This window comes from Cryptomeria japonica, chromosome 6 (genome assembly GCF_030272615.1).
Source record: "Cryptomeria japonica chromosome 6, Sugi_1.0, whole genome shotgun sequence".
Classification (NCBI taxonomy): domain Eukaryota; kingdom Viridiplantae; phylum Streptophyta; class Pinopsida; order Cupressales; family Cupressaceae; genus Cryptomeria; species Cryptomeria japonica.
This window is the reverse complement of record NC_081410.1, coordinates 249,347,903-249,375,592: the sequence shown is the minus strand read 5'-3', so window position 1 is coordinate 249,375,592 and position 27,690 is coordinate 249,347,903. Positions and strand designations below refer to the sequence as shown.

At 39.0% G+C, this 27,690-nt stretch overlaps 1 protein-coding gene across 1 annotated transcript in view; it reads right to left on the bottom strand.

The window, feature by feature from the left end:
- Positions 1 to 11,529: 11,529 nt before the first annotated feature.
- The window catches only part of LOC131037281 (protein EFFECTOR OF TRANSCRIPTION 2), a 114,507-nt gene continuing 98,346 nt past the window's right edge, over positions 11,530 to 27,690 (bottom strand). The window contains exon 3 of the mRNA XM_057969355.2: positions 11,530 to 12,428. Coding sequence (XP_057825338.1) covers positions 11,799 to 12,428 — 630 coding nt within the window. The 3' untranslated portion in view covers positions 11,530 to 11,798. The remainder of the gene's footprint in view (positions 12,429 to 27,690) is intronic.

Genomic DNA, 27,690 nt, shown 5'->3' with positions numbered 1-27,690 from the left:
ACAAAAAAGACTTCAATTGATACGCAAATTCATCGCACAACTTGCAGATAAATGTCATCCTTTTTAGCATCTCCTTCATAAGAATATCAAGTTCAAATGGGATCATAAGTGTCAGCAGGATTTTCAAATTCTCAAAGATTATCTTTTGAATCCACCAATATTGATGCCACATATCCCAGGAAACACCTACTACTATACATATCAGCTACACAAATAGCATTGGGGCCACTCTTGGTGCAATAGGACAATGAAGGCAAGGAAAGAGCAGTATATTATATCAGCTACACATTGGATGGCTACGATCTTTGGTTGGCTATGAGCTTAACTACACACCGATTGAGCGTGCATGTCTTGTTGTGATTTTTGCCTTGTAGAAATTACGACATTAAATGATAATTCATAAAACAAAGCTCATTGCAAGGATAGATCCACTAAAATATCTTCTTAATAAGGCAACACTCACCGACAGATTAGCTAAATGGGTTATGATACTGAGCGAGTTCGACATTGAATATGTGGAAAGAAAACAAATTAAAGGAAAAGCTATTGCAGATCAACTGGAAAATGCACCTATGATTGATGACACTCCTATTGTTTCAAAATTCTCGGATGAATCCATTCTCATGGTGACAAATGCAAAGACTTGGCAATTATATTTTGATGATTCATACATGTAGTATGGCGCAGGAGCTCGCATCCTCTTCATCACACCTCAAGGGGACTCCATTCCTAAGTCATATCAATTGTCATTCCCTTGCACCAATAACATAGTAAAATACAAAGCATTAACAATAGGACTACGAATTGCAGTTTAGTGGAAGATCCAAGAACTTCATGTTTTTGGGGACTCTCAACTTGTAATTCATCAAGCAAATGATGATTATAAGACTAAAGATGAAAATTTAATGTTATACAAGAAAATGGTGGACGACTTCAAGCAGTATTTCACACAGATAATCTTTGAACAAATTCCAAGGGATAACAATCGAGATGAAAATGCCACAACTACCATTTCTTCATTGATTGATATGTCTCAAAATGAGACGTGCTATGAGTTCTTGGTGGATAATCTTTTGGTTCCCTCATATGAAATTACTCATGCCAAGATGATATGTGTTGTTGGTCCCGATTACCCTTGGTACAGTTTCATTTTCACTTACCTCTATGACAATATCCTTCCACCTGACCTTTCCAACAATCAACGTCGTACATTCATTCGTCAATCCTCCCGCTATGTCATCTTACCCAATACCCTTTATCATCGGGGTCTAGATGATACTCTCCTTAGATGCTTAGAAAGTGGCAAAGCTCAAATTGTGTTGCATGAGGTTCACGAAGGTATATGTGGTGCTCACTCTAGTGGCCCACCCTTAGCCAAGAAATTGATGAGGACTAGATACTACTAACATACTATGGAAAAAGACATATCAATTTGTTAGAAAGTGTAAGTAGTGTCAGATTCATGGAGACCTTATTCATGCACTAGCATAGGAACTTTAGCCATTTGCTACTCCATGGCCCTTTTGCCAGTGGGGACTCGACCTCATAGGTAAGATTCAACCTCCTTCTTCCAATGACCATAAATTCATTATTACAACTACAAAATATTTTACAAAATGGATCGAAGTCATCCCTCTCACCCAAGTCACCGGAAAGAAAATTGCAACTTTTATCCTTAATTATATCATTTGCCACTACAATGTTCCCCTTACCATTGTCATAGATAATGGGCGTCCTTTCAAGAACCAGGATGTTCATGAGCTTTTTGATCATTTCCAAATCCATCATCGCTTTTCCACCCCATACTACCCCCAAGGTAATGGTCAAGTTGAGGTGTCTAACAAAACTATTCTCAAAATCTTTAAAAAGACAGTCGATGACGCTGGCCGTAATTGGCATATCCAACTCAACCCCGCACTTTGGGCCTACCGCACAAGTGTCCACACACCTACTGGAGCTACACCTTATTCACTTGTCTATGGTGTCGAATCTATCTTGCCTATTGAGGTCGAGCTACCATCTCTGAGAGTTTCTTTGCGCAATATAACCAATGATGAAGATTACAGGGTCTCCCACTTACAAGATCTATAAAATTTATTAGATGATCATAAACAAACTACTTTTGACCATCTCAAAGCATATCAATAAAGAATGAGCCATAACTACAATCACAAGGTGAATCCTCGCACATTCGAGGTGGGTGACTTTGTTCTCAGAGAAAACCCTAAAAATCAACAAGATAGAGAGAAGAAGGGCAAGTTTGAACCAAATTGGCTTGCCACGTACGTCATCATAGCAGTCTATGGATCAGGTGCATATGAGCTCTCAACACCAGATGGAGAACCTTTAGAGGATCCTATCAACACCATGCACCTTTGCAAGTTTTATACATAGTTTTCCAGAATATCCCATTGTAAAAAATACAAAAAAATATTGAAAATACAAAAAAATCATAAAAATAGAAAAAACGTTACTCGGTGAAAACTTGGCAAACAAGAACCTTGTGATACAAAAATAATTGAAAAATAAAAAAAGTAGAGAAATAAATCCGTCCAACGGTGAAAACCACTTTGGTGGCGCCCTGGGCAGGTACCATAGTGAAAACCGGGTTACCGGTGCCATGTGTAGAGACATTGCTCCTCCCTCCTTTAGGATTCAATTTAATCCTTTCACTTTGCACGCACTCACAACCTACTCCATAATAAATTTACCCATTTCCATCATGAAGATTGGTTAGTCGTTCATAACAAACCTCCCTTTTCACCCTTTCCTTCCATAATAAATCAGGTCCAATTTGCAACTGGGGCAAAATCCTAAATCTAATGATGGAAGTGGTACCCTGAGCATCGCATGTTTTGAGGAGAATCGTCTTTTCATTCCTCCTTTTCGCGCACAATTCATAATAAAAGATCACTTGCATCACCAATCTACAATAAAGTTGTGTGCTTCTCTATAGTAAAATCATCAGTTTCATGGATTCAATTAGTTTCAGGTGAGACGCAAGTAGCAGTGGGCTTTCAACAAATCAAATATTTCAGCAGACTTTGGCAACAACAGGGTTTTCAGCATTATCTGTCCTTTATCAAGATAACAACATTGTGACTAAATCAAACATGTTAACATATGTGGCAAGAAACACAAATAACTTGAAGATTTCATTGAATGTTGGTGTCAAATCTTGGTTTTCTTTTGATTTCATCTTTTGGTGACATGTCTTTTAGCTTTTCCAAGTTGTCTTTGACTAGAGATTTGTGGATTGTCTCTTAGTAATGCTATGGCTTGTCCAAGGATATGAGAACATTGTGAGTCTAGTATGAACTGCGACATTCCTTGAAAATGGGTACAATGAACTTCTGGGTCAAACCTATACCTAGATGGTCATAACCTATTTGCCATAATAAATCTCAATGATGATAATAGCACAAGAAGCTCTTTCACTTCCATATCTTCTACCTTCCATCCCCTTTTTGGGTTGTCCCTTCCCGAGTCCATGTAGCTTATGACTGAGTATAATGACACACTAAAAAGATTTGCATTTCATATAGCTTTCACCTGCATCAATATATGTTAGCACATCATGCATATGTACCATGATAGCATCACATCCTCCATACATCATTGATTAGCATTTGCATTCTCATATAAAACATAAAAAGACAAAAATATATATCATGCATCTCATCATGTAAATAACTCACAAGCATACATTTATGTGCATTTTTGCATAACATACATATAAAATCCATAAAAGAATAAAAAATATAGTGCATTCCATCATGTACATATCCATCTCATTAAGAATCATAAGCATTATAGCATCAAAATAAAACATGTAACATGCATCATCATATAGAATCATTGCATCGCATCACATAGGAACACATTCATATAGTTTTCGCAAGGATGGATAATATCAGTGTCATGATATAATGATGTCAAAATCTCATATGGCTACAAAATCACCTGAGGGTGTCTATATCGTCATACAAAAACTAATACAAAAATGGGATCCTTGAGAGCTATGATGATGACCCTCCCTTAGAGTCGGCGGCCTCGGTGGAATTTAAGCACTCAAAGTACCCACCCTTGGCTCACCTCGTATGTCCCCTCCTCCCCTTGGTGGTACGGGTGCACCCATGACCCCACCACTAGATGCTCCCCTCATCTCTACCAGTAGTAGTAGAGCGTGAAGCTCTCCTGTAGCTCCCTGCCCTCAACTCTGGAGGTATTGCTACATAATAGAGGTTCCTCTAGTAGGCTATCTCATCACCTGCTTGGAGGCAAAAAGACAATCTTGTTGTAGTGTCACCTGCAGTTGTAGCCTTGGCAACCCATATGGTCTCCTCAGCGGTCGTATATCTCTATATGGCCTCATCTCTCTCTTGCTACATGTCTAATAGTTGTTGCATCAATCAAGTCACATCCCTCTCAAGATCCTCGTTCTCATCCACTTGTCCCATTGTGAGCTCTCGCAGCATGAGTAGCTCATCCTCCTCCTCCTCTCTGCCCTGTGCACCCTCCTCCTCCATACCTGGTTGTGGGGCATCTTGTCCCTGTCTCTATTCATGTCCTCGTCTCTATCCCTGTCCTTGTGCATGTGTTGCTACCTATAACACCTGTCCCCCTCTGCCCCTATGTGGCCTTGGTAGTCTACCTCCCTGCCCTACCTCTCCTCCTCCCTTATCACCCTCTGCCCTCCCTCCATCCCTAGGTCCACCTCTCCCTCTCACCATCCTCCTAGATCCTCCTCTCATCTTCCTCCTCCATCGGCCTCCACCCCCATCCTCATCATCCTCCTCCTTTACTGTAGGAATGGGCTCTATTAGATCCGTGAGTCTCAAAAATGGATGAGTTGCAAGATAGGCCGCATACTGATCATCCATACCCACATCAATAACATCGACCAAAATATCCCATGACATCGGTACCATCTGCTCAAACTGTGTAACTGTCGCATCATAAGACAAAATCGGTCCCCAACGACTTTGCTCTCTAATTGTCCAGACAAACTCACCTGAACCCCATGACATCCTCTGCTAACGACCAAACTACCTGCATACCCTATCGATCAAGTGTATATCTAAAATGTATGGAGTCTATCCAATCAGATATCTACTCCTGAAACAATACGACAGCTATGTAGCATCCTCCTCCTAGGCCTCGCAGTCTAAGTATGGACTCCATATAATGTTGTCAATATCATCTATAACTCTCCACCAGTAATCTACCTTCCCAATCCGTGGCTGGGAAGTAATCATGCTATATATATATGTGCATAGGACTGCTTGTGTCCTCTAAATATAAAGTGAATAGGCCTAGTCACAACAATATGCTCATATGCCCACACCTATAGAAGAGTAACCCCACATCCCAATCCGCAGCCACTGAGGTAAACAAACTGGTGCAACTCATGGTATCGATGCGGCAAAATGCATGGCCCCCATGCAAATCTCCTATGCTCTGTGATGAAGATCTCCAAAGTCATCCCCCATCCAATAGCTAACCCCTGTGTCACCCTGTCGGGACATAAGAACTCATTGATCATTCTTCCCACCACAACTGCTAGCCTTTGTCCGTTGGAATGTATAACATCCCAACTTAGGTGTCTTGGTCTCAACTCCAAATCTGGGTCTGTGAAGACTCATCGGAGTGCATCCCTATCTCTCTCTCTCGGTCATAAACTACAAGATTCCCATGGATCAGACCTCATAGTATCCTGTATGAATCCTCTAGAGTGTCTGACATCTCGCACAGTCAGCAAATAAAACATGCACGTCTCCGAGTGTCATCTCTCTACAAGAGCAGTCAACAATCTGGTGTTCGTCCTAATCTCTGACATGTATAGCACGTGTCTCAAACCCATAGCCTCAATATCAACATACTTCTCAAAGGTCAACTCTGGGTACAATCTTTGAGTCACAGGGAATCTCTCTCTAGATTCTATCTGGGGCAAATACTCCAGCATTCAGTCAAAGCAATCATGTCAATCCTAGTGGTACTCATGTTTATCACATAGTGCTACTTCTATCCCACTGATACTCATGTTCATCACATGGTGCTACTTCTATCCTAGTGCTTATGTTTTGCAGTTGATCCTATCTTGCTAAAGCACTCACTAGATTTTATCAATTCGACGTCTTATCCTATATTCAACTTAGCAAACCTACCTATTTAGGGTGCCTGTTGAGTGAATCCTCTCAACATCTTATCCAATTGGCAAAGTATGTTTATCACATAATTGTCAATTCTAGCCTATCTTTCATTTTGTCTTCCCTAGGGCACCTATTTGGGTGAATCCTCTCAACAGTTTATTCAATTGACAGCGTATGTTCATCACAAAACTGTCATTTTTTGTTGATTCTAGACACAACCGCGTTTCTGCTACGTAGACATGCTTTTACCCTATCTATATGTGTTTTGACAGCAAAACGTGTTTTTTTAGCACATACGTGACACTGTTGAACGCATACACACTTTTATCTCACAGACGCACCTGTTTATCACAGACGTGGTTCTGTTCTGCATAAACACAACTTCTAGACATAGACGCACCTGTTTATCATAGACACACCCATACCTATGCGTAGACGCGATTGCAATCATAGACGCACCCAAAGACGACCTATATGTGACCATCTATCCTTGACACGAGAGAACCCTAGCATAGACACGTTTTGGACCCAAATACCGTTTCCGCGTTTTTGTGTAACTATCCTAAAGTGCATTAATTGAAGCAATAAATGCGAGAACGTACAAATCAATGTTAAGGTACATACCGACCCACCCATGTCATTTGGTCTCTAGAACTGTCAGACGCGATTGAACCTGTGTAGCCTATCTGCCATCTCTTTTGCTCTGTTGACTACTCTTTAAGCTTTGTAGTGCTTTGATCTTCTGAATGTTGTGGATGCAAATAAGGATGTTTTTCTAGTGGCCTATACATATAGGTTGCTTAGCCTTAGTCTCTCATGTCAGTCTTTTCTTCCCGAGTCAATCCTTATCCTGTCAGTCTTTCTAGCTTTTCTCTCTTATTGAGAGATTGTCTGCATCTTTTTCATCCAATCTCTCAAGGGGGCATATCATTCCCGTCTTGGGGCAACTTTGTATCAGTTTTTTTCTTTGAGCCAACGTGACAAGCTGCATTGTGTCAAAGAGGGACAAAATGTAGACACCTAAAATTGTCCTCTTTAATTAAATAAATATTTTTATTTATTTAATTATTTTATTAGTTTTTCCTTCTATGATACATGTCTCTTATCTCTTAATATTCTCTTACCTACCCCCTTCATTATTTTATTATTTATTCTACCTACCCTTTAATCCTAGCTGACCATTTATTTCTTTCACCTTTTAATCTTATCCCTTTATTTCCTAAAGTGTCTTCTATATAAGAGGACACTTCCTTCATTATCAATCCTAATACATCTAATCAATCTTATGCAATCAAGCCTTCTTGTGATCAAGGGTCTTCAATCACAATATGTTCTTTATTGAGCTCTTGTGCACACATAAAATCTGAGAGCAAATATAATAAACAAGATCAATGGAGATAGGAGACAATGTAGATTGAAACCCCACTTGACATGTGAATGATAATATTGTTCATTTTGTGAATTTGCATGTTCTTAGGTATCTTCATTGATGTATGGTGAATGTTTGATTGTAGAACTAGGGTTTTTATTGTGGTTCAATCTTTATGATTTTACAATAGTTTTCATCATCATTTTTCACTGTATACACAATTAATAAATTTTATATTCAAATTTACTCATTATAGATCCATCGAAAAAAATGTTAACTTTCATATTTAAATTTATTAAAAACTTAAAAATCAAATTACCAAATTTTATATTTAAATTAACTCATTATATATATTTTGAAAAAATGTAAGCCACCTTTTAAATCTTTAAAATTAAAAATTAAAATTATTTATAAGTTATTTGCATGCTCAAATCAAATGGAAAAAAGAACAAAATGAAAGTCACAACTTAATAGAAATTATTTGTGTTCCACTTTTTAAAGAGTCCTATATTTACATTTGGCTCATCTGCACATAGGAGACTGCGTTCTTTAAAATGAAAAAAAATACTTTCAGCAGAGTACAAACACGACGGACATAGTCCAATTAAAGGAAACAAAATTTAAAAGAGGAATATTCACACATACTACGAAAATGACTTTGACAATATGTAGGAGAGGAAGATAGGATTAATCAGACGGACAACTTTCTTGTCAAAATCAATAACAAGAGTGACTTTTAATAGTTTTTATCTACAATATTGTGAGGTGTCGCTGAGTGGGATTTGCATGCTTTTAGACAGGAAGCACTCCGTATCTCACACACAATTTTTTGGTGCTACCATTTACTTCTTCATAATGTCCATCCAGCTTATAGAAGGAAAAAAAAAAAAAAAATCTCGTCATACTGTTTAAAAGTTTATAATAAATATCACCAGCCTCTTATTGTTCTTTATATACACAAGTACAAATAGAGGACCAACAAAGCCTAGACAATGTGTTTTAATTCCTCTTCTCGCTGCTTGGTTTATCTACAGGTAACTGTTTGTGCAACTAGGTTACTCTGAGTCAGCAAATTTTTCCTCTTCGAATTGTAGATACTATAAATTGTCCTCATTCTTAAACGAGAATTGCTTGTCTACATAACAAAAGAATTTATTGTCCCCATTCTTGAACAAGAATTGGTTGTATACACAACAAAAGAGTTATTGAAGTTGTTTGAAGCTTGCTGGAAGGGTGCAAAGAAAGAGGTAAGGAATACAAATTTGAAAGTGTTTTTCTTTTTAAATTTCTAAGTAAATTATTATAAAAGGACATATATATTTAGTTTTAATTTAATTATAACAATATAAATATTGTTGGACAAGTTGGGTATTATTGTAGTATTTTCTTGTGTCTTTTGTAATAAAAATTTAGAATCTTCTACACACTTGTTTCTTCACTATGATTTTGCCTATACTTGCTGGCAGTGGTTGTTTGAAAAGCTTAATCTATCTTTTGTTATTGGTAAGGATCTCCTTTCCCACTTTAGAGCTTGGCCTCTCCTGTTTGCCTCATCTTTCTATGCATGCCATTTGGAATATTTGGCTAGAGCGTAATAATAGGATTTTTAAATAAACAAGTTCTTCCTTGGCCGAGGTTTTATTGAGGATTGAATCTTCCATCTCTGAAGTTGCTTTGTCTTTTATCTATAAGAATTTGGAAACCCTTACCTCTTTTTCTCATTGGGATGGTAGGGTAACTCGAGTTTGGAGAATGTTATTAGTCTTACCTTCTCATGGATCTATTTTAAATAAGACTAATGCTATAAGTAAGAGAAATTTTGCTTGTTGGAAACCTCCTCCGCAAGGGCACTTTAAATTGAATTTTGATGGTGCTTCTCGTGGGAACCTTGGCCTGGCAGGGGCAGGTATGGTAATTTATGATCATAAGGTAAGATTTATTCAGGCCCGTTGTCATGCGATTGGTTTCAAGTCTAACAATTGTGCAGAATTCTTTGCTTTGTCCTTTAGTTTGGATATGGCTATATCTTTGGGAATTAAGGACTTGATAATTGAGGGTGATTCTATGGTTATTATTCAAAGTGTCATGAAAAAGAAGTCAAATTGTTGGCAATTACAATATATACTTGATCATATTTTGCAAAAATTAGACTTTTTTGATTCCTTCTTGATTTCCCACTGTTATAGGGAAGTGAATAAGATTGCAGATTTCTTGGCTAACTTAGCCATTGACAGTGATGCTAATATGCGAGAGGTAAGTGTGGATGAGATCCCTTCCTCGGTTTTGGAATATTTGAAGTAAAGAAGGGCATAGTTGTAGTCTTCCTCAACCTCCTTATTTGGTGTGGTTTTTCTTTGGTGTGGGTTCTGCTATGCTTGATCACAATGTTTATTTTGACAGGGTGTTTGATTATGGTTTCATTTCTGCTTTGTGGTATAATTATAACTAGTGGTTGGAGAATTGTGTTTCATAGACAGGGGTGGTTCAGACTGGTGTTTTTTGGCAAGCAATGGATATGCATCCTTTGGTGATCATACTTTAATCTTCCTTCTATATGCTTCTATTGGCGGCTTCCTTTATATCTAATGTGGCTTATGTAATTGAGACGGGTTTTTTGATGTACTATGCCAATGGGCATTTGGTATTGGGTAGAATAGGCTTGTGTTACTTAAGCAATACTAAAGGGTTTTCTTACTGGTTCTTTCCCTTTAGTGCTTTTTGAACCAAACACTGTAAAAAACTTTTAAAATTTAATATAGTTCAGTGGTTCTATCCACTTTTATCAAAAAAAAAGAAAAAAAAAAATTATTTAGTTTAAGATTATTATAAAAAATGTTAATACATTTTTTTTAAAATAAAATAATAAACAATATACAATAATATTAAATTTTGAATATGTAAAATAATTTAATTTTAATCAATACAATTATTTTATTTTAGTGTTTATAATATTTACATTGTATTATCAAATTATGTTCAAATAAATATTAATTTAGCTTTTTACCTTTTTTTATAAATTTGATGAAAGTAATTAAAAAAAAAAAAAATTGATTATTATTGTTATTCTAGTGTAACCAAGTTTGTCTAACATCATCATGCAAAAATAACCATTTTTTTATTTATATCTACCTATCTTTTTTAAGAATAATTGAAATTGTTGCTTTCACTAATAATACCCTAACTTAATCATTGGTCTATGTAGAATGGTAACAATCGGAAGTGCTCAAACTCAATATGTGCGGGCATTCTTAAACTTTTATATATCATATTAGGAGGTGATAGTTTTGACTCATTATGGCTAGACAATCATGTTCTATAAACATAGCTTGCTAGACAACATACTTAAAATTGAAATTGGTGCATGGACATATTGATGTAAGATCACCAAAGACAATACAAAATTAATCAAATTAATCCTACTTTTTTGGCCGTACTGTAATACAAAGGTGGTCTTCTATTGCACACAAGCTACAAGGTTCTTGTGTGGACGATCATATGCTTGAATGTGGCACAAATGGGTTGCCTATTAAAAGACTTATTTTTTATTACAATGAAGTATTTGTTCAACATATTAGAACAAAAAAATAATACAAATTTTGGAGGACAAGACAAAGGATGAACAAGTTCACATATCCTTGAAGTTACTAATACAAAATTTGTATATTTTTTTCCAACTGTGCTAGGATATAAAAGATTTTTCAACGATCAGCAACAAATGTAATCGATCTTGTAAGCTTATAGTTTTCGTACATTCTAAAAAAAATTGTACTATTAAAACACTTATCTTCACATTTCAAATTTAACTTATATTGTAGACATTTAATCCTAACAAAGTCAGTTTTCATTTCTTATGACTTCTTGATCCTTTAAATAAATTACCCAAATTATATTTGACTACAGAGACAACCATTGCACTTTGTTAGAATGCAAGTACTAGTTAAAATATATTTAAAACAAAAAAATAAATACACAATTTTCATATTTTTAAATTTTACCATATGACCAAACTTTATAATAATGGACCAAAGAATGTATTCTCAAATAAATAGCATACATGAAAAGAAAGTAAAATGTGAACATCATTCATTCAAACAATTGTACTCGGTATCCCACCAGACCACACAAATTAAATGAAACCTTAGTGAGAAGATCTCGGCAATACAGCAAATATTCATTGATAAACTGAAAAAGTTATTTTGCTTTGCATAAGACACATATATTGGCTGTATTTTCCAAGTACACCAGGATAGTTTTAGTTTTGCATTCAGAGGAAACGCCTACGTTGCCTGCATGCACAGGCGCATTCCTTTATGTATGTCACAACGCTTTCTACCTTTATCTGGTATATTCCTACAGGTAGATCCATCCACAAGAGCTACCCCGCATTCATTTTTATTTTTCGCAACTTCTCCCCTGTTTTCTTGAACTTTCGTACCAATTTTTACTGTAGTATTGCTTTCTTTAGTAATCTTTTGTCCCTTGTGATGAATGCATCGTTTTCTATTTTTAAGAGGAGTATCAGTACAGATACTCCCATCCTCTTTAACCACACCGCATATATTTGTACCAGTGGTGTCTATGTTGTTTTCTCCTATATTATTTACTGTACGAAGGCGATTTCTTGTGAATGAAAATGCCTTTAAATTGATCGTGGGTATTGTCTGTTTCTCTGTTTTGTTTGGCTTCTCCCCTTCAATTCTTATTCCTGCTTTCTTCTCAAATGGTATACATTGTATTTCTTCGAGTCTTTGTAGAAGTAAGCGAGGCAAGCTTGGCGATGTAAGCTTTTTCAGCTTCAGAAGCACATCATCAGGCCGCCTAGCAACATTTCCACCTCTATTCCAAGCATAGTCAAATGCTTTCAGTAGGCGTGCTTCACTTTCTTCTGCTTTGGCCTTCGTGTTCATCTGCAGATATAAACAAAAAGTGAGGTCAAAGACAAGTTCAATAAACACATAATTTGCTCTTACATTCAAAAATTGGAAAATTGTTCTATTATAGCCAAAAAGTTATTGTAAAGTTTGTTAGTCTCAACTGGTACTAAAAGGGGAGGGGTGAATCACTACATTACCGGTTTTTACTAAATGATACTTTTACTTTAAGCATGAACTAATTAACCATTCACTAATGTAAACATTTACTGCAGAAGATTAAGCATACATGAAAAGATACACAAAGACACAAATTTATCTCGTGGAAACCCAATAGGGAGAAAACCACAGTGTGAGTAGGAACTCACAAAATTTGTACTCTTCTGGAGTACGCCCGGTGAAGAGCCATCCCTGTTAGAAGATTACAAAGACACTGGTTAGGTGCCATCCGGTTAAGGGATTTTGATCAAGGCCGGTTAGTGTCTTTACCCTGTTAAAGGACTTAAAACATCAATAAAGATGTTACCCGGTTAAGGGATTTATACAATGGGACCTGTTAAAGTCCACCCAGTTAAGGGATTTAAGTTGTAGTTATTAGAAAGCAACAGATGGATGATCAGATACAAAAAGCTACACATTAGCCTGATCAGATCACAATTAAGTATCACTCTAGGTCTGCATCGGTTGTACTTGTTCTCCACAACTCTGCCTTCTGTCGGTTTGCTGGTACTTGAATTCTACACTGTCGGTCCTCTATCACCTGAGTCACTGCTCGGTGAAACCCCCACTCTACCGATCCTCTGTCACTCGGCTCTGCAAACTTTAAAACTCCCCGTGTCCACTTTCACATTGACTTCATTCACCTTAACAACAACCATCTCAAGAATGAGATATGTGTATTTATAGACCTTTTAGTCTATCGCCAACTTTTCCCTCCAAAACATACCTTTCGAAATTCCGTTGTCAGGCCTTAAATTGCGCTTCTGAAATGATGCAGGAATCTTTGTCAATATAGTCGAACATGCCGATAAGTCTGCCGGTTGACTGAGAGAAGACTCTCGATTTAGCTGGTTGTAACTGAACGTTACCAGTCTGTCGGTTACCGACTCTTCCGGTGTACCGATCAAAACTTGTCTAGCCGATTTCTTCCCGTATACCGGTTTGCTCTTTGCTTAGCCGATGGACATCTTCCTTGTCGATTTACTCACCGCTACCCGATCTCCTTACTGCTTACAGGTCTTCTCATTGCTTGCCGGTCTACTGCTTGTCGGTTTACTTATTGCCTGCCGGTTTACTTACTGCCCGGTTTACTCACTACCTATAGACTGTGAAGACTAAGGAGATGATGTTGCCAACAATGACAACCATGTCATTTACCGGTCATACAAAATTGCATCAAAATGCCAACAAACTCTCCCTTTGGCATTGGTGGCAAATTCTACAAACTGTTGTGCCGGTTCCATGGCCCCTGTTCCTGACAAGATTCCAAAAATTCCAAAATTCCTCCTTTTGCCATCAATGGCAAAGACTATCCAAGAAGATTTGTCAAAATAAAGCAAAAATCTCTTGAAAGTTTTCTTGAGCCACTTTTAGAGAAGATTCCCATGAAGGTTGAATTTGTTTCATGGTAGTGAAGTGGCCATGCAATGCTGCAATGAAGACCTCCATATCATCAACTGTCTTACAGTCAGGTGCATGAATTAGGCGGTCTGTCTTATTAATGTTCAGTTGCATGAAATCAATAATTGGTGCTAAAAAGCACTGGAGCTCTAACAAACTAAGACTTCTTTTGTCTTCTTCATCTCTCAACTTTCTGATTTTATGATTGAGCATTTTGACTTTTCTAGTAAAGGTTGATGTTGAGCTGCTAAGAGGATCAAACGAGCTTACCAAATCCTGAATCTCCTTTTGAATCTGATTTCTTTTATCGTCTAAGTCTTTGATTAAAATGGGAAAGTTTGAAGATTTCATCAATAGTTGACCAACTTGCTGCAGTATGGTCTTAACTTCTTCTATTTGGTTGAAAGAGCAACTTTTCCAACTGTTATCTGCTCCATTAGGTTATCTCCTCGCTTTGTTTAATATTGCCTTACTGCAACCTTTTCCAGATCAGTTGCCTCTGAACTGATTGCTTTAACCAAAGTATCCAACTGATCAATAATGGGTGCAGTATCATCAACTGCAATGTCCCGGATGAGATCAGAGGGAATTGTTTTGGCAGAAGTGAGGATTCTTGCCTTCTTTTTCTTCTCTCTCAGTTTTACCTTTTCAACTTGGATTCTCAGTTTTTTGGAGACTTTCATCAACTGTTTAGGGGTCATTTTCTTTATATCAATGACCGAGTCACCTTCTTCTTCCTCCTCTGTTCCTTCTTCCATTTCTAAAGTCTCAACTTTTGAGCTAGTTGCTGTGATGATTCTTACCTTTTTCTTTTCACTTTCATTGTCTAAGTCTAACTTCCTCTTTGCTGGAAGGGTATCCATCACTACTGTGTTATCTTTTATTTTCTTCTCTTCCTCTTTTCCTTCCTCTTCTTTCTTCTCTTCCTCTTTTCCTTCCTCTGATTTATTTCCTTCCTCTTTTCCTTCCTCTGTTTTCTTCTCTTCCTCATTTCCTTCCTTTGTTCTCTTCTCTTCCTCTGTCTTCTTTTCTTCCTCTTTTCCTTCTTCTGCTTTCTTTTCTTCCTCTTTTCCTTCCTTTGTTTTCTTCTCTTCCTCATTTCCTTCCTCTGTTCTCTTCTCTTCCTCTGTCTTTTGTTTTTCCTCTTTTCCTTCTTGAGAGAGATTAGGATTTGGTGACAATAAGGTTCTGTGAGGTGTATCCTCATAAGGAATGTCTTCAACTAACACTTCATCTTGACCGAAAAGTTTAGTTTTATCAGCTTCCTCCACGGGTGAAGTATGAACCAGTTGTTCAATACCCTTTGTTAGATTGGGGATGTCTAACACAACATTTCCTATGATGTCCTCAACGGTGAACGTATCAAATCCTTCAGTGGAGTCTTTTTCCTTAGCTTTTCCTTTATCAAGGACAACTGCACCTCTGTCCTGTTTAGTTTCCTGTTCAATTTCTTCTTCAACCTTCCTTTGCTGGTCCATAATTTCCTTCCACAAGGCAACACCTTCAGCGTGCACTTCTCTAACTTCCCCTACTGTCACTCTTCCAGTTTTGTTCCTTATTTTGAAATGTTGAATGCATGCTTCAGCCACCAGTGAAACTTGATCATGATCTAATTCATGTTGCACTTACATGAGTGCTTTTATTTTGAGCTCCTTTTCAGTAGCTAGAGCAGTCTTCCATCTTCTTTCAATTTGATCTAGCAAATCTGATGGGATTATGCCATACAATTCACTGGAAGTTCTACAAAAGTTGCGCAAGTTCCAGATGGAATATCTCCTTCCAACACCGCCCAGACCTCCAAATTCTTTGATGCCATGCACCATCTCATCAATTGTTGGAGCTTTGTTCCTTTCACTTCTTCTAACCTCCTTTATTTCTACATCTGATACAGTGTCACCTTCTTTCTTATCCTCTTTAAGCTTTGGATCACTCTTCCTCTTTCTGGTGTAAGTTACTCCTACCGGTCTATCTTTGCTTGGTGAAGATACCAAAGTACCTAGATTCTTTTCCTTTGTGTATGTTGCCGGTTTAGTTGCTGCAGTCCCCTTTGGTTTTGTTTTTGTCACTTTCTTCTTTCCACCAGTCAGTTCTTCATCTTTGGTAGGTGTGACCCCTATTTGCTCACTCGCACCGGTGGAGGTAGTGGCACCGGATGCTTCACCTCCATATTTCTTGTCAAGGGTATCAATCATTTTCTTTACTTTTCTTTTAATGATAGGCACCTGAAGTTCTTGTTTTATTTTAGAGCTTGCCTCCTTATATGTTCCAAACCTCTTTGCCTTCAAGTCTACCGGTTTAGATAGAAGCATATTGATATTAATTTTAACCAGATCTGCTGCAATCTCATACCCCATAGGTGGAACCCAAAAAGTTCTAGATTCAACTGCTTGGATAATACAACAATCTGTATCTACAAGAAAACAAATGTTGTTCTTGTATTTTTGCACTATTCCGGTTGGAATTCTTTCCCTCTTGTGCATTCTAGTTTGGAATTCCTTGAAATATCCCCACATTGCTTCCCCAAATTTATCTCCTAGATCCCTAATCATTTCACCTATCTAAACCATGATAGGTTTCTCTTGTGACCATACTACATTACCCTTACCGGGAAAATATTTTAGCACATAGAAAAATATACATACCAGTAGAGAGCCATATTTGAAGGATTGCTTCTTATCCTTCTTTATTCTTTCCATGTTCACCATGAACTGACTTTGAATCATCTCACATATATCATATGTTGCATTTTCTTTGATAATCCGATATCCAACATGGATGGCACCGCTCGGCACACTGTTCATCCGGCTTGATTGATATACCCTGTAACCCAACACTACAAAGGCAAATCTTACTTCAGCATCCTCAATATGAGTGATAGTCATTGCTCTACTATCACACCGGGATTTGGTTATTCGGGTGACTTCAGTTGATGAAATTGTTCTTAGGGTTAATGCTTCACCGGTTGCACTGAACCCTGTCACTCTCCAAATCATCTCTTTTGTGATCTTGATTGGTACATGATCTTCCAGCCACAAAAATTGATCATGAACCCTACTCAATACATATCTAACCCAGTCACCATGAAACTGATCAGGAAAGTCTACAGCATATGCCAAACCCTTGGTCTTCAGATGTAGGAACCCTGATTTCAACTGATCATTGTCACAGAACCATTTAAACTCACTTCGAATGAACTTATCTCCAAGTTCTTCGAGCTTGCAATGAATATAGGAGCGAAAATCTTCTACCAACAATACACCAAAGGGCACAGATGATAAAGCACCGGTCTTGTCGATTTCACTGGCTTTCATCGGGTGAAGCTTGAACTCCGGGTTGGGGTTCCTTGATAGCTTCAACCAACACAGGAGTCGATATCTGCGCTGCCATGTTGACCTTCAATCAAGATTTTCTCAGATGCAGTTGAAAACCCTTTCCTAGGGAATTACCAAACACCACTATCGCTCTGCTTGAATTTCTTTTTCGCACAAACAAAGCTTAGCAATTTTCAAATCGCCTTTGAACACACAGGAGCTCAAGAAAATTCACAAGTAGTTAGGTAAATGAAAATGCGCTACCATTTCCTTATTTATCCATTGAGATTTATCGACGCTAGGATCCAACAGTCAGATTTGAAGCTCACATCTTAAAGTACACCAATTTGACTTCACCGGTTATTTGTTGCCGATACCGATACTCAAATAAATTAGTCATAGGACAAACTACAATTAAGAACTTTTAGACCAAATTTTATGCATCACAACTATGCAGATAAACACATCCTTACATTTGTTGAGGGGATTCAAGAGTAATCTTACCATATGTGCTCCCCTTGGGCATCGGTATGCCTAGTTAGAAGTGGAATCGTCATCACCGATGGATGATGACTTGGTTTCAGAATGTCCTTGTCCGTCTTTTCCTTCATCCTTCTTGATCCATGTCTTTTTCATTTCATCTCTTATTTCTTCAGTTGTCTTCTTTCCTTTCAAGTCATTTTGCTCTTTCTTCTTGCTAAACTGGTTCTTGTCTACAGACCGGTTGTAGGATCGGCTCCTACATTCTTTGGCTAAGTGGCCGATCTTATGGCAGTTAACGCATGCCATACCAATTGTCCTCCATGGCCCTGAATTGTTTGTCTGACCCATTCTCATTCTGCAGTTTTTTGCAACATGACCAAGATTACCGCACGTAAAACAGGTGGCATTCAATTGATTACTCCTTTTAATAGGACTAACCGGTTTGAACGATTGTCTTGATACATTTGTCTTGATCCTGCATTCTTCAGATCTGTGTCCAAACTTATTGCATGTGAAGCAATGTTTAGTAAATCTTCTTCCATTTGGCATACTGCTCGATTGAGATCTTCACTCATAAGCAATGTGGCCACACTTATGACAATTTTGGCAATAACCATCAAAGGTGAAAGTCTTCTTTTGACTAACCGGTTTGTTTCTACAGGCATTGGTCTTATGACCCGACTTACAACAATGATTACAAGAGAATTTGGAAGACTTCATACCTTTTGCTCCTGGATGTGTAATGTCCCCTTCTCGTTGATGACCTTCTAGTGGTCCATTAGCCTATTCCTGAGACTTGTAGGCTAGGTGGAATGAAGAATGACAATCCAGCATTGATGAGGCGAGAACTTACTATTTTTAGTAAGTCAGGGGTTGGCCATTTTGGTGATACTGTCCTACTGAGCTCTCCATGCTCTGTCACTGGACGCAAAGATCATGATTTTCGGAGCAGTAGTTCATGACTTACTATTTTTAGTAAGTGGCAATATGGCATATTTCTATTTCTGGCAGTGGACAGGGTCCCGATCCTGCAGCAGTTCAGTGGTCTTCCTGGGTCAACTTCATCCTGGTTTTGACAATAATCAGTATTGGAGTCATAAGTGACATAATTAAATATTATTTCTTTATCCTAAGGTTTAATATTTAATTAATTTGATTAGTTACTACTGATTTATTGACTTTGGAAAAAATGCCCAATATCTCCTAAGTGCTAGGTGAATTTTATGTCTAGAAGGGGACGTCAAATTATTAATGGAGATATTATTTTATTTCATCTCAAGTGTTTGCTAAGTGAAAATTGTGGTCCTTGCTTTTTGGCATGAGGTTTGACTTGTGGAATGGCGCCACCCTTGGGGTCCACATGAGATGTAATGAAATGCAAATGGGGAAAGATGAATTTAAAGCATTTGCATTTGAATTTGGTGATGTGAGGTTATAAATAAGAGCTTTGGGCTCCCATTCTTGGCATCTTGAAAATTTCCATTGTTATGCTACCAGATTGGCGTCAGAACTTTGAGGCTTCGAAGTGCGTCTCCCTAGTGCTTCTCGGTTTCGTACTTGAAACATAGTACCTAGCTGTGTGTTGTAATCTACTATATTCTTAGTGTGTATCTTTTTCCTTTTTGGTGTTTGGAGCGATTTTGGAACTTGCTGGTTTGCCTGTGGCTGAAGTGCATTTTTTATCATACCTCTCTGCTGGAGTGACTAACTGTTATGAGTATTGGCTCATTCATCCTTCCTAGTACTGGCGATATACACTGTAAGTTTGTGGCATCTTTGGTTGTGTTTTGAATTTATCAGACAAAATCGAAATTCCTTAGCTAGGCGTGGGGTTTTGAAGTGCATTGGGATGCGTGCAAAATTATTAAGGGAGTTATGATAGCTTGTCTTTGGTTGGTTGTCATCGTAGCTAGTCCAGTGTGGGTTTGGGACTGATTTTGGGTAATTTGGATATGTATTGAGAGAGTTGTGAGCATTTTAGTGATTCCTTAGGTTGTTGGTTTTGCAATTCCAGCCTGCAAATTTGATGTTAGCAGAATTTTAGGTTCTTATTTGGATATTCAGCATTTCTCTCTTCTCATATCATCTTTATTATTGTAAGGTTAAGTAGTAGTACTACTAACCAATTCTGATTTGTATTTCTCACCCCGCTGAAAAGTGGAAGATGCTGGCTTGCTGCCTATTATCAAGTAAATTGTAATTTTAGTCCTCCCACTGCATAAGTGGTCGAGTGATGTCTACGTGTAATGGTCCTCCCGCTGCATAAGCGGTTGAGTTGAGATTGTTATGTAATTTCAGTCCTCCTGCTGAAATATTGCGGTTGAGTGATTCGTGCCTTTGTGTGTCTCTCTTGGCTGGTTCACCGCCAAGTTTCTTGCATTCCCGTTGGATAAGCGGAAGGGGCTGGCTTGCTGCCCAAGCATTGTATTGTTTCCAGTTATTTGAGCTAACGATCCCCTCAACACCGTATGCTCTCACCTTCCCACATTGGGCACTTGGTGATCAGAAAGTGGAAGGGTTGCTTTTCCAACATGTTTCAGTTTATGCTTTCTAACCTTAACGGGTTATCTATTTGTTGATGACTATTGTTGGGCTAAAAAAAATAAAAAAAAATAACTGGGCTATTACAATGGTATTAGAGCTAGTTTCCCTGCCAGCCTGTGAGTTTCAGTGGGTTCAGAAGTCTCCATGAGTGACAGAGACGTCAGATACTACAACCGAGAACAGAAGAGACAGCAGTTTCAGATTCTGATAGTGCCGGAAGAGGACACATTCTCAGAAGTACTGAGGAACAAAGGAAAGGATTTAGATTCTTCAGACATAGTTGATTCAATGGCAGACAAAACTACAGAACATAATGAGGCACCTGATAAGAAGGCTGAGAGACAATTCAATGCAATGATGGACATGATGTCCCTACTGCTGGCCAAACTTAACCAGAATGTTGTTGGGACCCCTAACCAACCCAACAATGGACCGGAAGCCAGCACGTCTAATGCTCCTGTAGGCAATGGAAGTGGGAGTAACAACGTGAGCAACAATGGAGGTTCAACCCCAAGACCTTTACGTCCTGAATTTCTGCCAAGAGAAGTACAACAAGCTGAAATGGAAATACCTACAACTGATGAAATAAGAAACAACTACATGGAGTATGCTTCTCTTCCTGGTGAGATCTGAGATATCCTAATTTTGGATCAGTTTATGAATCAGAAAATGAAGAGAGGAAGGAGGAATGACTATAAGTTGGCTGCCCCAAGAGATTATCAGCAAGCTCTTGGAAGAGTGACCTTAGCACACTTTGATGGAAGCGCTAAGAGCACAGCTAGAGCATGGGTGCAGAAGTTGGACAATTACTTGTCCTTGAGGCCTATGCCGGAGGAGGATGCCATCAAGTTTGCTACCTTGCACTTGGATGGAGTGGCCCACGAATGGTGGTACCATGGGTTGGTCACCCTTGGTCATAACTTAATCACCACCTATGCTGATTTGACCAACAAGCTGATTGAGAGATTCGACACCAAGGATCTAGAGGTGAAGTTTAGAGAACTTGCACAACTCAAGAAGCAAGGTTCGTTGGACACTTACGTAACTGAATTCCAAATTCTGTCAGTTATGGTATCTCTGAGAAGCGGTTAGTTGTCCTTTTCACTGAAGGACTTGAGGAACCTTTGAAAGGTTGGGTTAAAGCTTTTGATCCGCCCAACCTGGCAAAAACTATTAAGAAATCTCGAAGCATGGAGTTGGCTGCCCCAAGGAATAAAATTCAGTCCAAGCCTTTTCCTTTCAGAAAGGATAAGAAGAAGTTCACAAACCAGACCAAGAGGTTCCCTCCGCATATGGATGATGAGCTCCGGAGGAAGAATCTTTGTTACTCTTGCAGAGAACCTTGGGCCCCCAGACATAAGTGTCATGGAAAGGGCATTTTGCATCCGATGGAGTGTTATTCTGCAGATGGATCAGATTTTGAAATTTCAGAACAACAGACTGAAGTTGAGGACATCAAGTATGAAGAGGCTCCTGAAGGGCCTGAATTTGGGTCAGAAGATAGAGGAGTGGTTGCTCAATTCTCGAACATTCACAAAAATGAGTCCTTTAGAGTTCGGGGTGTGATTGGAGAGCATCGTGTCATTGCTCTCATTGACACAAGAGCAACACACAACTTCATTGATGAGAGGATTGTTGCTATAGGGGACTAGTGGCAGAGGAAGTTTAGGGCTTCAAAGTCATGGTAGCAGATGGCTCCACTATATCCTGCAACCGAATGATTTCTAACATGTCTCTAAAGTTGGGAAATCATGAAATCAGAGATGATTTTTTTGTGGTGAGCATTGGTGGGACTGATGATGCAGTCCTCGGGATTCAATGGCTGAGATCTCTCGGTGAGATCACACTAAACTTACAAACCATGGAGCTGAAATTCATATCTGAAGGGAAGAAGGTAGTACTGAGAGGAATGTCGCATGGTGGACTTAAAGTGGTATCCTTGAAAAGGATGGAAAGGCTGATCCGCCATAATTAGGTGGAGTGGGCAGCAGAGTGTTTGATAATGCCTTCAAATCCATTGGTAGACAAGGGCAGCTATTCCTCAAACATTCAAGCAATGATCAAGGATATAAGTAAGATCATGGTCATGCCCTCAGAGCCACAAAAAGAGAATCGAAACTATCCTGAAGACATTCAAGCCTTAATAACCAAGAGAAGCAAGGTGTTTGAAAACCCACCTCCTGGGAGACCCCCTGAGAGAGATGCCGAACACATCATTGAGCTTGAAGAAGGAGCTAAGCCAGTTATGACTACTCCTTACCGATATCCTAAGAAGCAGAAGGATGAGATTGAGAAAGCAATTCAGGAATTGCTTGACATGGGTTACATACGGCCTTGCAAAAGCCCCTTTGCTTCAGTTGTTCTTTTGGTGAGAAAGAAGGATGGGACCATGCACATTTGCGTGGATTACAGAGCCTTGAATCAGAAAACCATCAAGAATCGGTATCCTATTCCGAGAATTGATGAGCTCATTGACGAGCTACATGGTGCAGTGTTCTTCCCCAAGATTGACCTCAGGTCGGGGTATCATCAGATTAGAATGAGAGCATCAGATGTGGAGAAGACCGCTTTCAGATGCCACTTTGGGCATTTTGAGTTTCTAGTCATGCCCTTTGGCTTTACTAATGTACCCGCTACATTTCAGTCATGTATGAACAGAATCTTCCAAGAACAACTAAGGAAGTTTGTTTTGATATTCTTTGATGACATACTCATATTCAACAAATCTTGGAAAAAACATTTACAGCACTTGGATGAGGTGTTAAGCATATTAGAATCTGAATCCCTGTTTGCCAAGGAGTCCAAATGTGAGTTTGGGATGGAAGAGTTGCTCTACCTTGATCACATTATCAGTGTAGGTGGTGTGAAGGTGGATCCTGAAAAGATTAGAGCCATCATTGATTGGCCTTCTCCCGAGAACATAACACATTTGAAGGGATTTTTGGGTTTGTGTGGGTTTTATCGGAGGTTTGTGAAGGGATATTTTTAGTTGGCTGCCCCCCTCACAGATTTTACAAAGAAAGGAGCTTTTGAATGGTTCGAAAAGGCACAGACAATGTTTGAGCGGTTTAAGGGGATCATGAGTTCCTGCCCTGTTTTGGCATTGCCTGATTTCACCAAACCGTTTGAGCTACAGTGTGATGCATCTGTAGAAGGTGTTGGTGCAGTCCTCATGCAGGATAAGCATCCTATAGTCTTTGAGAGCAGGAAATTGAGAGGTCCTGAAAGGCTGTATTCAATTTATGACAAGGAAATGCTTGCCATAATGCATGCCCTTGCGAAGTTTAGGTAGTATTTGGTGGGGAGTAAATTCATTGTTAGGACTGATCACAATAGTCTTAAACACTTCATGCATCAGAAAGATTTGAATGAAAGACAACAGAAGTGGGTGAGTAAGCTGCAGGCTTACGATTTCGATATTGAGTATGTTAAGGGTAAAAACAATGTTCTGGCGAATGCCTTATCCAGAAGACCCCATTTAAGCTCACTATGCGAGCATACTACTGATTGGAGAGAGTTGTTGCTTGCTGATTATGCCAAAAATCAGTTTGCAACCAGCCTTATAGAAGGTACTTTTCATGATGAAAGGTACAAATTGGTTGAGGGATTGATACTGTACAAGGGAAGAATCTTCATAGTGGCTGAATCTAAGTTAAAAGAGAAGATTTTGAAGAGTTTCCATGACATTCCCCTCGCTGGTCACCAAGGTTATTTCAAAACATACAGGCAGGTCCGGGAGAGATTTTCTTGGAAGGGATTTAAAAATGATGTTTTGAAGTACATTAAGGAGTGTCATACATGTTAGAGGAACAAAGATGAGCACACTCTACTAGCTGGTTTGTTACAACCCTTGCCTATTCCCGATCAAAAATGGGAAAGTATTTCCATGGATTTCATCATGGGGTTGCCTCGGGCGCAAGGGAAGGATAGTAACTATGTGGTAGTGGACAGACTCACAAAGTTTGCTCATTTCTTTGCTATCACCAGTTCTTTTACAGCAACTCAAGTTGCTGAAGTGTTCTTCCGAGAGGTGTTCAGATTACATGGGTTACCGAAGAACATTGTGAGTGATAGGGACAGCAAGTTCCTAAGTGCTTTCTGGCAGGAGATTTTCAGATTGTGTGGTACTGTGCTCACTCCAAGCACCAGTTATCACCCCCAAACATATGGGTAGACCGAGATAGTGAATAAGTGGTTGGAAGGTTATCTTAGAAACTATGTCTCGGAGCAGCAGAATGCATGGGTGAGATGGCTTCACCTAGGAGAGTATTGCTACAATTCCTCCTATCACATGTCCATCCGGATGTCACCATTCATGGCACTATATGGTTATGAAACTCCTAGCTTTGCGGACTTGGTATTTGGTGATAGCAGGACCCCTTAGGCAAAGGATATGATGCAACAAAGTCAAGATATTCTGAGGATTCTGAGGGACAATCTCCAGCATGCACAGAATCAGCAGAAGTTGTATGCTGATCAGCAGCGAATTGAGCGCACCTTTGAGGTGGGCGACATGGTTTATTTGAGGCTCCAGCCCTACAAACAGTCTACTCTCAAGAAGAGTGGGGTTGAGAAATTGAAGCCACGATTCTATGGGCCTTTCAGAGTCAGCAGGAGGATTGGAGAAGTGGCGTATGAGTTGGAATTGCCAGCAAGCAACAGGATCCATAATGTATTTCATGTGTCTCGCCTTAAGAAGGCCCTGGGACATAATGTTGTTGCTTCAGCTGAGTTACCTCCGCTTGATGAGGAGGGAGAGTTGGTTTTGGTTGTTGAAGCTATCCTTGATTTCAGGGAACGATCTTTGAGGAGAAGAGTGATCAGGGAATACTTGATCAAATGGAAAAATCTACCAGCAGAGGATGCTACATGGGAAAATGAGGAGATTTTAATGCATCTAGCCTTACAGTTGCTTGAGGACAAGTAATTTTGGGGAGGGCGAACTGTAATGTCCCCTTCTCGTTGATGACCTTCCAGTGGTCCATTAGCCTATTCCTGAGACCTGTAGGCTAGGTGGAATGAAGAATGAGGGTCCAACATTGATGAGGCGAGAACTTACTATTTTTAGTAAGTCAGGGGTTGGCCATTTTGGTGATACTGTCCTACTGAGCTCTCCATGCTTTGTCACTGGGCGCGAAGATCATGCTTTTCAGAGCAGTAGTTCATGACTTACTATTTTTGGTAAGTGGCAGTATGGCATATTTCTATTTCTGGCAGTGGACAGGGTCCTGATCCTGCAGCAATTCAGTGGTCTTCTTGGCTCAGCTTCATCTTGGTTTTGACAATAATCAATATTGGAGTCATAAGTGACATAATTAAATATTATTTCCTTATCCTAAGGTTTAATACTTAATTAATTTGATTAGTTACTACTGATTTATTGACTTTGGAAATAATGCCCAATATCTCCTAAGTGCTAGGCGAATTTTATGTCTAGAAGGGGATGTCAAATTATTAATGGAGATATTATTTTATTTCATCTCAAGTGTTTGTTAAGTGAAAATTGTGGTCCTTGCTTTTTGGCGTGAGGTTTGACTTGTGGAATGGCGCCACCCTTGGGGTCCGCATGAGATGTAATGAAATGCAAATGGGGAAAGATGAATTTGAAGCATTTGCATTTGCATTTGAATTTGGTGATGTGAGGTTATAAATAAGAGCCTTGGGCTCCCATTCTTGGTATCTTGAAAATTTGCATTGTTATGCTGTCGGATTGGTGTCAGAACTTTGAGGCTTCGGAGTGCGTCTCCCTAGTGCTTCCCGGTTTCGTACTTGAAACATAGTACCTAGCTGTGTGTTGTAATCTACTATATTCTTAGTGCATATCTTTTTCCTTTTTGGTGTTTGGAGCAATTTTGGAACTTGCTGGTTTGCCTGTGGCTGAAGTGCATTTTTTATCATACCTCTCTGCTGGAGTGACTGACCGTTATGAGTATTGGCTCATTCATCCTTCCTAATACTGGCGATATACACTATAAGTTTGTGGCATCTTTGGTTGTGTTTTGAATTTATCAGACAAAATCGAAATTCCTTAGCTAGGCGTGGGGTTTTGAAGTGCATTGGGATGCGTGCAAAATTATTAAGGGAGTTATGATAGCTTGTCTTTGGTTGATTGTCATTGTAACTAGTCCAGTGTGGGTTTGGGACTGATTTTGGGTAATTTGGATATGTATTGAGAGAGTTGTGAGCATTTTAGTGATTCCTTAGGCTGCTGGTTTTGCAATTCCAGCCTGCAAATTTGATGTTAGCAGAATTTCAGGTTTTTATTTGGATATTCAGCATTTCTCTCTTCTCATATCATCTTTATTATTGTAAGGTTATGTAGTAGTACTACTAACCAATTCTGATTTGTATTTCTCACCCCGCTGAAAAGGGGAAGAGGCTGGCTTGCCGCCTATTATCAAGTAAATTGTAATTTCAGTCCTCCCACTGCATAAGTGGTCGAGTGATGTCTGCGTGTAATGGTCCTCCCGCTGCATAAGCGGTTGAGTTGAGATTGTTATGTAATTTCAGTCCTCCCGCTGAAATATTGCGGTCGAGTGATTCGTGCCTTTGTGTGTCTCTCTTGGCTGGTTCACCGCCAAGTTTCTTGCATTCTCGTTGGATAAGCGGAAGGGGCTGGCTTGCTGCCCAAGCATTGTATTGTTTCCAGTTATTTGAGCTAACGATCCCCTCAACACCGTATGCTCTCACTTTCCCACATTGGGCACTTGGTGATCAGAAAGTGGAAGGGTTGCTTTTCCAGCATGTTTCAGTTTATGCTTTCTAACCTTAACGGGTTATCTGTTTGTTGATGACTATTGTTGACCTAAAAACAAAAAAAAAATAACTAGGATATTACAAGATGGTTTCTTTTATCATCCTTCATCCTTTTGGATTTAGATGATTCTCCAATTTCCATAGGACCTGAACCGGGGTAACCAAGGCCAGTTGTATCCTTTGTTCTTCTCTGAGCTTTCAACTGTTTATCTACCTTCTCAGAGCTTTCATTGAACTTTCTCAACTTCTCATTTCTCTCATTCTCAGTTTTCAATTCACTCTTGAGTTGTTCAATCTCTTTCATCAACTTCTCCTTTTTTTCTGCATTGTCATTCAGATGCTTGTGTATATATTCATTCTCCTGATTTAGAATTCAGATTTCTTCATCTTTCTCAATCATGATTGCATCATTTTCTCTCAGAGCATCTTCAGCAAGCCTCCTGGCTTTTTCAGCTTTTGACAGTTCTTCTTCTGCCTCCCCTTTTCTTTCATCAACACTTTTGTGGGCTTCCAATATCTCAGTCATTCTCAGGGCCTGACCTTCTTGTTCTCTTTTGAGATGAGTAATTTCTTCGGTCAGCTTC